The sequence below is a fragment of the Crinia signifera genome, chromosome 4 (assembly GCF_055691185.1).
Source record: "Crinia signifera chromosome 4, ASM5569118v1, whole genome shotgun sequence".
Classification (NCBI taxonomy): domain Eukaryota; kingdom Metazoa; phylum Chordata; class Amphibia; order Anura; family Myobatrachidae; genus Crinia; species Crinia signifera.
Window position 1 is genome coordinate 97,718,484 of NC_139220.1, and position 13,139 is coordinate 97,731,622.

The 13,139-nt window shown below is 43.5% G+C and overlaps 1 protein-coding gene across 8 annotated transcripts in view; it reads right to left on the reverse strand.

Moving 5' to 3' along the window:
- Positions 1-1,506: 1,506 nt before the first annotated feature.
- Positions 1,507-13,139, reverse strand: part of FBXO38 (F-box protein 38) — a 55,937-nt gene continuing 44,304 nt past the window's right edge. For all 8 annotated transcript variants that reach the window (XM_083182040.1, XM_083182037.1, XM_083182042.1 and 5 more), the window contains 3 exons: positions 4,168-4,271; positions 2,946-3,059; positions 1,507-2,791 (listed from right to left, as the gene is read on the reverse strand). In XM_083182040.1, coding sequence (XP_083038166.1) covers positions 2,613-2,791; positions 2,946-3,059; positions 4,168-4,271 — 397 coding nt within the window. In that variant the 3' untranslated portion in view covers positions 1,507-2,612. The remainder of the gene's footprint in view (positions 2,792-2,945; positions 3,060-4,167; positions 4,272-13,139) is intronic.

Genomic DNA, 13,139 nt, shown 5'->3' on the forward strand with positions numbered 1-13,139 from the left:
TTCTGTCCTCAAGGTACCGGTCACGAACCTGGCTAATTGATGTATATATACGGATACCCTGCTTTGTATCTTACCTTTTGTTCCACAGTCTTTTCAGAGTTTCTTTGCTCCATACAGACTGCATGTTTCAAGCTGCCATATCTTCATTGTGAGACTTTTGCTTTACTGATTGTGCACCTGTGGAAACTCTAAATTGCTGCAGTGATTACAGACTAGCTTCTAACTACTTGTGTATCTGTCTGCAGAGGTAATGCAAGCTCTCCTGTGAGCAGTCATGTAATGCATCGAGTGTACCATACAGAGTTCCCACCATTCCAGGTACTTTGTGCTGAATCTGTACCCACCCATCTCTGGCATTGCAGTTATCTCCAGACCCAATTCTCTAATTAGGGCAGGGCAAGGGGATAAAATCTCTGCTCAGGAAAGCTGTAATTGCCTTGAGCAACACCACTCACCAAGCTTCATTCACTGGATCCTGTACTGGACTCCTTTTGCAGAATACCTCATTGTGCCTACAAGCTAGCATATTAATTTTCTACACTGCAGCTGGTCCCAGCCTAGCTCAAGTCCCTCTGGTTCCAGCCCCGCTCAAGTCTTGCTGGTTTTAGCCAACTCCAGTTGCTTCGCTTCTATAGTTTTCATTCATAATCTGAAGTACCGTTATAGGAATGTGAGTACATATCTACTGACTCCTCCAGGTGACCATCCAAAATCCACCAATAGTCCACTGCAGTCACATCCGAGTACACAAAATCTCTCAGTCCTGACAGTACCCTAACAGTTCAGGCCTTAAAGGCTTTCCATGACATAGCACAAATGGTGTAATCAAAATGAATGAGGTACTAAGTCACTTGTGATTGAGCATGGCTATCCTTAAAACCTGGACTGTTAGTTTGCCTTGAAGACCCACTGATCTATGTACATCAATGGTAACCAAACTCAGTTATTAGTCACCCCTAACCCTTCACATTATCCTGATTCACTAGTTGGGGCACAGGTGTATTTATTAAAAAGTTGTAAAAGATTCACAGGTGGTTTGGAAAACCATGAACTGTTTAGCAGTCCTGAAATGCATTTGTCCATAATGACTATATAGTCTAATGTATCTTTTAAGCTTATTAATATGAACATCCAGGGTAATTATATTTTTATTTTATTCTGAAGAATTAGCTTGTTTTGTTTTAATGTCATTTTACAACAAGTTTTGTTGTAATGTATTGGTTATATATTTTCAGCGACAAGTTGCTAATTCAATATACTTAATGATGTGTTCATTTAATTTGCAACATTTAAGATCATTAAAAGGCTACACAAATAAGTTGTTTAATAGCACACAATACCCATTAATATGGGAAATGTTACCAGTCTTATCTGACACATGGCGATATACACTGTGTGTGTGTGTGTGCTTTTGTGTACAACTAGCCTCAGAAAATCAATCCTAAAACCCCCTTAGACTAAAGATTTTTTTTTATAAAAGATGAAGGATCAAAACACAACACCACATTTAACAGTTCAATGAGATTTTACTCAATGCTTTCTTATTACAGGGAGCATGTAGAAGGTAACGTTAAAAATCCAGAGAAAGCACCTGCCACACAATTTACAATCTGCTCTGCAATTAGAAAAAAATACAAAAAAATACAAACTTTTTCAGTCCCCCTTTAAATCTGATTTGCCTTGCAGATGGCTACTTCAGTTCAGTGCAAAGAATTGTTTATAACTAAAAAAAAAAAAAAAATTAAATATTCTGTTTTGCATTTAACAAATAAACCTATGACCCATGGGGCTACCAATACTGCATACCTGGCATGCTGCCCCTGCAGCCCCCCCAAATAGTGACTTTTTTATGCACATCCTCCTTTGCTGGGGTCACAGCAGGTGACTTAAACAAAATGGCCACTAGTATGTGTATTACATAAGACCAATAATATTTACAAACTGGACATTATCTTTAAGGCCTCAGTTACTCACCACGTGGCTCACTGAATCTACTCAGCTAAGCCACCAAGATACTTACACTGTCTTCCTGATCTTAGTCAATATATCGGCTAACTTGGCATTGCCCGAAGAGCTCTATTTTACCGTGATTATCTACTGAAAGCCTATTTATTATTGCCGGCTAGACTGTAATGAAGAATCTCTGTCTTGTTAGGTCATAGCTAGAATGCTATAGAATATAGATTTCATACAATAGAAATTTCATTATGAAAATGTAGGTAGATAGGTGGATAAGGGAATTGCCAATGTATGGAGACTATGGGTACTATCATTTTTAAACTATGGAAGCAAACCAAATTTCAGATGTGTTGTAAACTGCATCACTGTCTTTTTGAAAACATCACTAACATCGTAACCAAGCTTAGAGGAAGACGTAATGTCAGTGGGAAAATGAAAGACCAGAGGTTGTTGAGCTGCCTTTGAGTACTCTCGTCTTTGCGGGTCTTCCAAACGATGACCGCCTGACCTCTAACCGGGTGAGTAGTCTGCGACAAAGGCATCCAATATCAAACGTTGTTAATAATTAATAGATCATGCCCTTTCTCGCTGTGCCTCCAGCCCGAGCAGCTAGAGGAGATAAAATGCACGCAATGATTGTGGTCATTTTCTTCCTATATGTAGTCATCTTCCACAGGTTCTCCATTAACATCACAATAATGGATAAATATGGCTACAACTCGCTGAAACACTCCCTTTTTCATCTGCCGCAGTTCTGAGATCTCCTCACCAATGGTCTCCATGCAGATGTCAGCTGAGAGCTGGCCTTTTCTCCTTGGCGCATATATTGTAGCTGATAAAAAAACAGAGTATGTTGTGTTTAATAATATGGTCTCTAGTGCATATCAATAGCAGTCACAACAATCATATTTGGAGGGATACAGAAGTATCTCCACAACTATTGTAGCTTAGTCTTAGCTATTTTAAAAATGTATGTATTAACTTACTTTTCTCATCATCTTCAAAGTCATATCTTGCATAGCTATTTGGTTCAGCAGTTCTGAGTGAGCGCAGCCATGGAAAGTCTGTGATCATGGAGTACGGCGCACCATCCACAACCCCTGGGAGAACAATGAATGCACCAATAGTTAACATTTGAAGGCAAAACTTATAAGTTGAATGCAGGTCACTGGTATAATTCATACGGTCGACAGTCAAGAGGTCAACATTGACAAAAGGTGAATGTATACAAGGTCGACATTGACAAAAGATTGTCATGGAAAAGGTTGACACATGCAAAGGCCGACACCAGGGCCAACAATCAGTGCATTGCCTCGTTCGCCATGCTTCAATCCACAGAACACTTTCCTATTCACAATCGAAGTCCACAAGTATTAAAAAGTTAAAATATTCAAAGAAATTGCGGGGAAAAGGCATGTCGACATTTTTTTGTGTAGACCATTGCCATGTCAACATTTTATCGATATCGACATTGTGCATGTTGATCTATCATCCGGATCCAGCTGGCCACAAAGAGTAAAAGGATCACAGACTATTAGGTCATGCCATTTAGTACCAGGAATGGAAGACAGATCATTCCCAGTTTATCTTGATGACTGTTGTTGGAATAGGACTGCATACATATGGATACTTAAAATCACATTTACCACGGTGCTGTTAATTAGTCAGCAATAATAAGTAATGTGCAAAACAATAAGCTAGACATGGGCTATTGACGTGGTAGCAAGTAAGAAAGAGCATCTTAGCAACAAAAAACAGGGACATAAAAAGCTGAGGGTGGGCATGTTCTAATAGAGATCAATTGTCACTGTGGTGTCTATTGGCAGCTTAATTACAGATGGATCTAGTTGTGAAGGGATGCACGCGCACGAGATGCTCGTGCCACCTGTTCCGACGGAGCTCCCCACTGTCATCCACCGCATCCCCCCTAATCCTGCCTGTCTCCCTGAAGTGGAGATGGGCAGGTCTCTGCCACTCAGCCGCCGAGTGACTGGGAAGCGCGTGCGAGACGCTCGCAACGTCCCAGTCTAATGGAGTCCCTCTCCGCCAGTGTTTGCCAATGGGGACATTCGTGCGAGCGCGGAGGATAAATGAGAGGGGCTCCGTCTGTAAATAATAATTTAAAAAAAAAAAAAAACGACATTTTTTGAGTTACAAAATAAAAAGCAAATAGTCAATTCATTGGTTAACAATGCACAAGCATTCTACCTTCCAGAGTGTAAATGTCACGACCCCAAGGATATTTAGTATATTTTTTTGCATCTTCTTCTGTCCTAGTGGCTTCAGGAAAGAATTCATATTTAATGAGCTCTCTACAGAGAAAAGAACAAGAAAAGAGAATAAAGAGAAAACATTATTAGTGAAAAGCAAACAGATGACAAGCTGCCGCTGTTCAGATTGTACAGTGTGTACAAATGTGTCCTCCACATCAGTGGAAACTCTGTAATGTAGCATTTCATATGCAGACACAGCTGCAATCGTACACATACAGTCAAGGCTGCATATCATTTTACTCAGCAAAGTCTGCATGTGCGTCTTATATCATTTTCGTGGAAAAAAATTACCGGACGGCTCTCATGCTCTGTGACTGATTATGTAAGGAGTCAAGATGAAGAAGGGTGCTTCTGTTCACCAAACAAAGTATAAATGTCAGTCCAATAGTGGATTATTTCAATCAGCAATGGGGCGCAAAATGGAGAAAAGTAATGATGAGGGTGGAAGTGGATGTCCCCACAATTTCAGTCTGACTTGGAAAACTGTTGCTTCAACTTTCTAAGCCATAAACAGGTGGATCCAGGATAACAGGCACCTCACTCTAAGCCACTGAAAAGTTCAGTGGCTTACATACAAATAAACACATGGGGTTGCTCTAGTGCCATCGCACCACAACTTTAAATGTACATGGTTGGTGGCACAGAACTAACACAAATTACTGCAGGACAGCTAAGCATAAAAACGCACCTTTTAAACTTAAATATGCTGTAATAATTTTACGATTACACTGCAGGACGCTGGACCAGGGCTTGTGTAGAGCCTCATTAAGTAAGGTAGCAGGAAAGCAAGATTTTTGTATAAAAATCACATCCTGCATCAAGAGGGAGATGCTGGTATGAGAAATTCTCAAGCATCACCAGTGTGTGAGTATTCTTAAAGAGCGGCAGTCTGCAGCACCTTATGCACAAAGCCAGCAATCCTTTTTACATGCCATGTGGCATGTTTCATTGGTCTGATGGCCAAAATCAGAGTTGCATTGAATTTACGTTGCTGGGAAAGGCACAGTTACAGACTTTTACCGTCTTTAATATCAAGTTTGGAGGGTGGTGACATTGGGGTGTCGGATAACGCTCTGACAGTGGGGATCCCGAAAGTCAGTTTTACGACGCCAGGATACCGACTGCCGGTGCTCCGACAGGGGGGATCCAGACTCACAGGGGCTATTGTCCCTTGTGGGGGTCCACGACCCCCATAGAGGGAGAACCTGTGACGAGCGTAGCGAGCCACCAAGCCCACAGCGTGGCGAGCGCAGCAAGCCCGCAGGGGCTTCTTTGTGCTCGCCCTCCCGTCGAAGCACTGGCAGTCAGGATCCCGATGTCTGGATACTGACTGTCCGAGCCCCATACCACACCCGTGATATTGCAGAGAGGGTAGATGTGCACTGTGTCTCAGCGGGCTTTGCTGGACACCATTATGTATGTATCTAGCCAGCAAGTGAACAATGTCTGTAAAAGGCTTTGAAAAGTAGATGTGTCCATCCAGATTGCACTGCCCAAAACCAACTATTTCTTAATGTCAGTGGATGACCAAATTCCTGGGGAGACCACTGCAAAATTGAGGTACATTTTGTAACTTCATTTTGCAGTGGTCTCCACAGAAATTTGGTCATCCACTGACATTAATAGTCTAGTGCAAAATAGAAAGCATCTTATATGGGGGGCTTATCATACATTTGGCCAAATATATGTAAAGGAGGGAGGGGGGGCGGGGAGGGTTTTTTTAATGGTCTGCCTTGAAAAAGCCTGCTTAGACAGGGGAAAACACGTGTCGGACTCTGTAGAGCACTGACAACTGCCTTATTTCTATTGTAATATACAAAAATGATTGTGAAATGTATGCTTCCTAAATGATTGTAAAGGGGGAGGTGTTCATAGGACTTAGAGTCTTAAGCTGCGTACCCACGGTAAGATATAGTGCACAATCTAGCACACTATCTAGCCAGTTTCGAATAGCATGCTAGATAGTGCACTATATCTTACCGTGTGTATGCACTATCCGACGTACGATGCGCGCTCCCGCAGGTCGTATGGGAGGGAGCTGATCGGGTGAACATGCAACCCAATTCTGTCTAGAAAGCATAAGATAGTATAGTGTAGTATAGCTGTGACGTCAGATCGTTTGCTATATCTTATGCACATCGTACCTTATTTTAAGCACAAATATTATGCTTTTTAACCACCAGGACTTTTCTGAGGAATTGTATATGATATCTTATGCAACATAAACCGTACCGTGGGTACGCACCTTAAGCACTAAGACAGACTGTCTAGTTAAAAATTGTCAGCATTGTATCACCACTGAGTGTCACAATATTGAAACAACAATTTACTCCCCCTGTAGAGAGTAGCTTGGGCCAAGTGCAAATAAATTAAGCTAAAATGATAGCCATATGATTAGAAGTGCAGAACCCACTTAGAGCCCACATGTCTCAACCAATCTTACATAAGGCAGAACAGGGCTCTACATTTTAAAACTATGTTTGCACTAAATTTCCTACTTAACCCCTTACACAAATGTATGTTGTCAGTGATTGTATGTCTTTTTAACCTCTTCATTTCACCTTGTCTAAAGGTTATATGATCCCGAGTTTCATGAAATAAAAGAAAAACGCAAGGGTCATTTTTATAAAAATTCAAACAATATACCAATACATATCTAGGTGTGCATCGATCTACGCAACTCCAATTCTTCTTTTTTCTGCCAAATATATGTAACCAATATAGTGTTCCCGCTAGGCTGTTTTAGCGGGGTGCTGCGCCCTGCCCGATTTTTAAAGGGCAAAATGCACCCTGCCCCTCTAGCATCGCCCCACTAAATCAGCCTGCAGTCTGTCCCGCCGGAATGCCCGGGCCATCGCACGCTGAAGGGGGCTTGCCCGGCCATGGCTACGTCCCGGCAGCTCAGTGACGTAGTCATGGCCGGGCAAGCCCCCTTCGGTGACGCGGCGGCCCGGGCGCGCCTCCTTCGGTGACGCGGCGGCCCGGGCACGCCTCCTGTAGTGACGCGGCGGCCCGGGCACGCCTCCTGTAGTGACGCGGCGGCCCGGGCACGCCTCCTGTAGTGACGCGGCGGCCCGGGCACGCCTCCTGTAGTGACGCGGCGGCCCGGGCACGCCTCCTGTAGTGACGTCGGCGGCCCGGGCACGCCTCCTGTAGTGACGTCGGCGGCCCGGGCACGCCTCCTGTAGTGACGTCGGTGGACCGGGCACGCCCCCTCTAGTGACGTCGGCGGACCAGGCACGCCCCCTCTAGTGACGTCGGCGGACCAGGCACGCCCCCTCTAGTGACGTCGGCGTGCCCGGTCTGCCCCTCCAGCGCCCTGCCTCATTTGGTTCCTAGAAGAAACACTACAATATCTCTGAATTCTATTATCATGTAGTGTTCACGACTGTTTACTAATACCATTCATTGAGCAGAGGGAAACCATGTATTTTTTATTTACTCAGTATTAACCCCTCCCTTGCATGCACCTGAGTGGTATTACTAAACTAATTGAGCATCTACCACTCTATATATATGTCTGTAGTGTGGCACACCTTTACATTCTATTAACACTTAGCACTTACTATTATTATTATTATTATTTCTTTCCACTAACACTATCCCTGTAATATTTTCATTACATTTGATTATCCTTTACACACACCCACACACACACACACACACACACACACACACACACACACACACACACACACACATATAGTTTCTTCACTGGTGTGCTGCTGAGCCTTCTGGCTTATGCAGTTTTTTTTTGGGGTGCCGCACCCTGCACTTAGATATAGCGCTAGGGACCCCAATATACAGAGAAGTTTTGACATTGGCTTGGGAGCTGAACATACATTTGCACAAATATATGTAACCAATATCTTTGATTTCTATTATCATGTAGTGTTCAAGACTGGTTACTAATATCACTTAGTGAGCTGGGGGAAACAATGGCCCTTATTCCGATCTGATCGCAGTACAAATTTGTTGTCAAAATGGACAAAACCATGTGCACTGCAGGTGGGGCAGATGTAACATGTATAGAGGGAGTTAAATTTGTGTGAGTTATTTTGTGCAGGGTAAATACTGGCTGCATTATTTTTACACTGCAATTTAGACTTCAGTTTCAACACACCCCACCCAAATCTAACTCTCTCTGCACATGTTACATCTGCCCCACCTGCAGTGCACATGGTTTTGCCCATTTTGAGAACAAATTTGTACTGTGATCAGATCTGAATAAGGGCCAATGTCTTTTTACTAACCTCATGAAAAATCAGATAGGACTTGGGTAATTGCAGGATTTCTGGTGTGTCTACCCAGGTTATAAGAAGGGTTAAACCTGGGTTGCCCTTTATATAACGGTCGCCACGGGTGGTGAAAGCGCCGGACCAGGGATCTCGCCAACCCAGCTTAGCTGTCTGACTGAATGCTTATAATTTCACACAACAGATAGTTGGAGAATATTTCCAGAGACCAAGCTCTACTTTGACCAAGAATCTGCCTGGATAAGGGATAATATTAACCTTCCACTTCTGATACCCAGGAAGTTAAAGATATGACCATTATATATTTGTAACCACATGTGGAGCGGTCACCAGAGCAAAAGGCAAAATATCCTAAAAGTACGGGTACCGAACCAGAAATCCTACTGCCCATACACTAGGCGATATACATGCAAATAAATCACTTTTTATGCGATTGTGGTGATCAATAAAAAAAAAAAAAACGGCCAAACTATGTATTTGACAGCAGGACCGATATGATGGATGGTACCGTGCAGATCGCACCAAAGTCTTCGAGTTGAAGCAGCTGCAGAGACAATCTGAAAGATTGCTGCAAAGCCAGGAAGGGATTGCGTGCGATATTTCGTATTCAAAAGGACCACAGACGATATACTGCATGTGATCTTGGACCTTCCTGGGTGGCTCAAGGGGGGAGGGGGGATCACGATCACCTGCGACGTCTCCTAGGGGAGAATAGGACAGTGTCAGAATTCTTCTGGCACTGGGATTATTACAACCAGTCACATGTCCAAGCCATTTCTCTTCAATTCCATCCACCTGCAAACCTTCTAAGGGATGTTCTGACCACTATTACACTGCCCTACTGTCGTAGGCACAGGACAAACTGTATCTCAAGAAGAACCCGCTGCTACATAATCATCATAAGTAGTTTTTATCCATACCATCCTCATTCACTACAGCATTCAGATAGTATTAGAAGTGAATTTCACAATGGGCCAAGGCGTATTTGCAAACTACACACCACTGGATGTGTATTTCCTGCTGACTGGCCCACACTAGTCATCCACCCCATCCCATCTTTGCCGAGTATAACCCTTCCAGAATAGTTAAATATATATCAACAGAAGCATTCATATAGCTGTAACGCATCACAGAACAATTCTTTTAGCTGCTCAGAAGAGGGTGAGGACAGCACCTGCTTTTTGTTTCTATTATTGTTTCTCCTATTTTCAAACTTCACTTACTAGCTGTCCTGGATGTGTAGCGCCCTGCATCTGGAAGCACAAAGGGGAACAGGGCTACTGGCACAATGATTGCTTTAGATTATTTTTAGTACACATATGAAGTCAGTCAGGGTGAAGGGTGCAGCATGTCAGCAGCAACTACAATGGAATTAGGCGACCACAGCTAACCCTTTTAACCATTAAGTAAGCATGCAGCACTTGCCTTGCTTCTCCCTCAGTGCTCTGCCTGGCAGTATTACACTTGTCCAATGTCACAGGGAAAATGCTGGGCCTGTGGCCACTACTTGTGTCTGCAGTGAAGGGGGCTCCCCGGAAACCAAAATAAAAATGACAGAAAGGGGTTATGGGTGGTGTTCCTGACATGGTACTGCCTCAGCCTAATACAAATGGAAGACAACCAAAGGAGGCTGACTGACTCACGTGACCAGCGCCGCAGTGATCCAAGAAAGAAAAAAAAAAAAAGATGCTGGCAAAAAGGAGGAGAAATGGAGCAGTTGCCCAATGAGCCAACTAGAATATATTATATCATATAATATTCTATTAAATGATAGGTAGGAGCTGAAAGGGTTGCTATGGACAACATGTCCATTGTTTAGAAGTTTTATACAGTTCCCTTGTTGTCTTGAGGATACCCTAAAAAAGTGAATCCTCTGCAGGACAAGAAGGTAATATAGGAACAGCAGAAAATATTCAGTAAAGTGTTACTGCCTTAAAGGAGGCTCTGTTTCCTATGGTCCAGTGACATCTAGTGGATTAAAGAGAAACAACAGTTTCACTTAAAAATATTTCATAACAAGTACACTGCACATTGTGTCAATGGCATATTACATCAGGGCCTTAATCGTGGTTCATTTGCAAAGGCAAATTCCTTCTTAAATGGACAAAACCATGTGCACTGCAGGTGGGGCATATAGAACATGTGCAGAAAGAGAGTTAGATTTGGGTGAGTTATTTTGTTTCTGTGCAGGGAAAATACTGGCTGCTTTATTTTTACGGTACTTGTTTCCTAGAAGGGCGCCCATCGCGGGCATCGCATGCCATTATAATGACATGCGATGCGACCGACGCGATTACCGCGATTTTACATAGGGAACAATGTTAAATGTCCCAATTGACCCGATTTCACATAGGGAACAATGTTAAATGTCCCAATTGACCCGATTTCACATAGTGAACAATGTTAAATGCCCCCCCCCAATTGTTAACGCCACCCCACGATCAACGTCAACCCGAAGCGTGGCGAGCAGACGCGGAATACATGTTAAGTAATCCGTGTCCCCTCGCGGGGCTCGCTGCGCTCGCCACACTTTCTATTCTCAACTCCATGCCGACATGGATAGTGGGGGTATGAAAAGGTTGGAGGACGCGTACCGCCGCCCCTCGTGGGCACGCTTCGGGTTGACGTTGATCGTGGGGTGGCGTTAACAATTGGGGGGGGGGCGCATTTCACACTTCAGGGTGGGTATTTGGGGTCTGTGGGCCATTTAACATTGTTCCCTATGTAAAATCGCGGTAATCGCGTCGGTCGCATCGCATGCGATTTTTGTCAGCATGAGATGCGACCGACGCAATTTTTTTCCTTGCGATGCCTAAGATCAAAATCGTGGGTGCCCTTCTAGGAAACAAGTACCATTTTTACACTGCAATACAGATTTCACTTTGTAGTAAAACCCCACCCAAATCTAATTCTCTCTGCACATGTTACATCTTGCAACTGCTGCCAGCATTAGACTTAAGCCCTGTTAAGCCTAGTTAGCATAGATCACTTAGCACATATCACTGACTATACTGCCCACACACGCACATAGCCATGTGTGCTGAGCGAGCTGTGCAAACCAGCTGTTGCTTTCTTTAGAACATGCAGATCTAGATCTTGAATGAATGTGCTAAAGATCTGAACAGGCAATAGCGATGCGGCATCATCACTATAGGGCACAGGTTCTCAAACTCGGTCCTCAGGATCTCACACAGTGCATGTTTTGCAAGTCTCCTCACAGAATCACAAGTGAAATAATTAACTCCACCTGTGGCTCTTTTCAAATGTGTCAGTGAGTAATGAGCACACCTGTGCACCTGCTGGGTGACCTGGAAAACATGAACTGTGTGGGGTTCCGAGGACAGAGTTTGAGAACCACTGCTATAGGGCATACACACTGATCCGTGCTTAATCTGTCTAGATATGTTTAAGTCACTTACTGTACCTCCCCAGCAAATGGAACACCGGTCAGCATGTTACAACAGTGTCAACATTCTCATGCTGAAATAATGAACATTGACATTTTACCAATCGACAAACATACCGAGACCATTTTACACCAAGAAAAATACCTGATTACACTGGGTTTGTGGTTAGTAAGTGGTAAATACACTCCAGTAGTTTGTATCTAGTAAATATCAAGTTGATAAAAAGAAGTTGCCAAAAAAAAGTTCAAGAAACTTATAGAGGAATAACAATAGCCCCAATTATTTCAGTTTTCACATTTTAACGCAAATTTTTTCAGGTATTAAATTATCCATAATTTTTTTGTGCTCCAGATTCGTGAAAATGTGCTTTTAACAACAAAATCGATAAAGCAACATTTATTTTCCAGTCGTCCCCCCCCTGTTAATGCAGCAGTGCACACATCCGCATGTAATTAATTGGTCCTAGACACATCGATTATCTTTTTAGATTAATTCACATTGGGCAGTATTCAATGTGAATACTGGTGACGTGCAGCGAATCCTGTTTAGGATTCGCTGCACATTCGCCACTGCTCGCTGCGTTCCGGAGCCTCGCTGGCTCCGGTATTCAATGAGTCAGGGGCTCGCTGCCCCTGACCGGCGAATTTGAGCTCCTGCGGCGGACGCCGCAGGGAGCCTGAGGATGGTGGCAGGCAGGGAGATGGAAGTCTCCCTGCCTGCCCCAGAACGTTTGTGGGGGGGAGGTGGGCTCCCCAGGAGCCAGGCAGCACAGGCTGCCCCCCGGGGGTGCCAGCAAGGGACCGGGTATATTCACTACACCCGATCATGCATATGTAATGATCGGGTGAAGTGAATATATGAATATGTAATGAGCGGCTCGGCTCCAGCCCCCTGCTGGCTGGTCTGTGTAAAAAAAAAAAATTATAATATTTTTTTTTAAATTAAAAATATATTCATGTGCTTACAGCACATGAATAAAAATAGCATGCCCCTCCTCAGAATAAAATTCCAGATTTTTTGACACCAATTGTAAAAAACAAAACACCTTATTTTAAAAGTTCACCTTCCACTTCACCATAAAAAGATAGCGATTGCTACTCGGTGAATCATGGTGAAAAAAACCTTGAAATGTATTCACCATCTGGTCATTGAATAGGGTGATTCACCGTTTTAGTCAGAAATTTGCCTTACAGCACAAAATCGCCACAAAAACCTGGCGAATCAGCCTCATTGAATACCGCCCA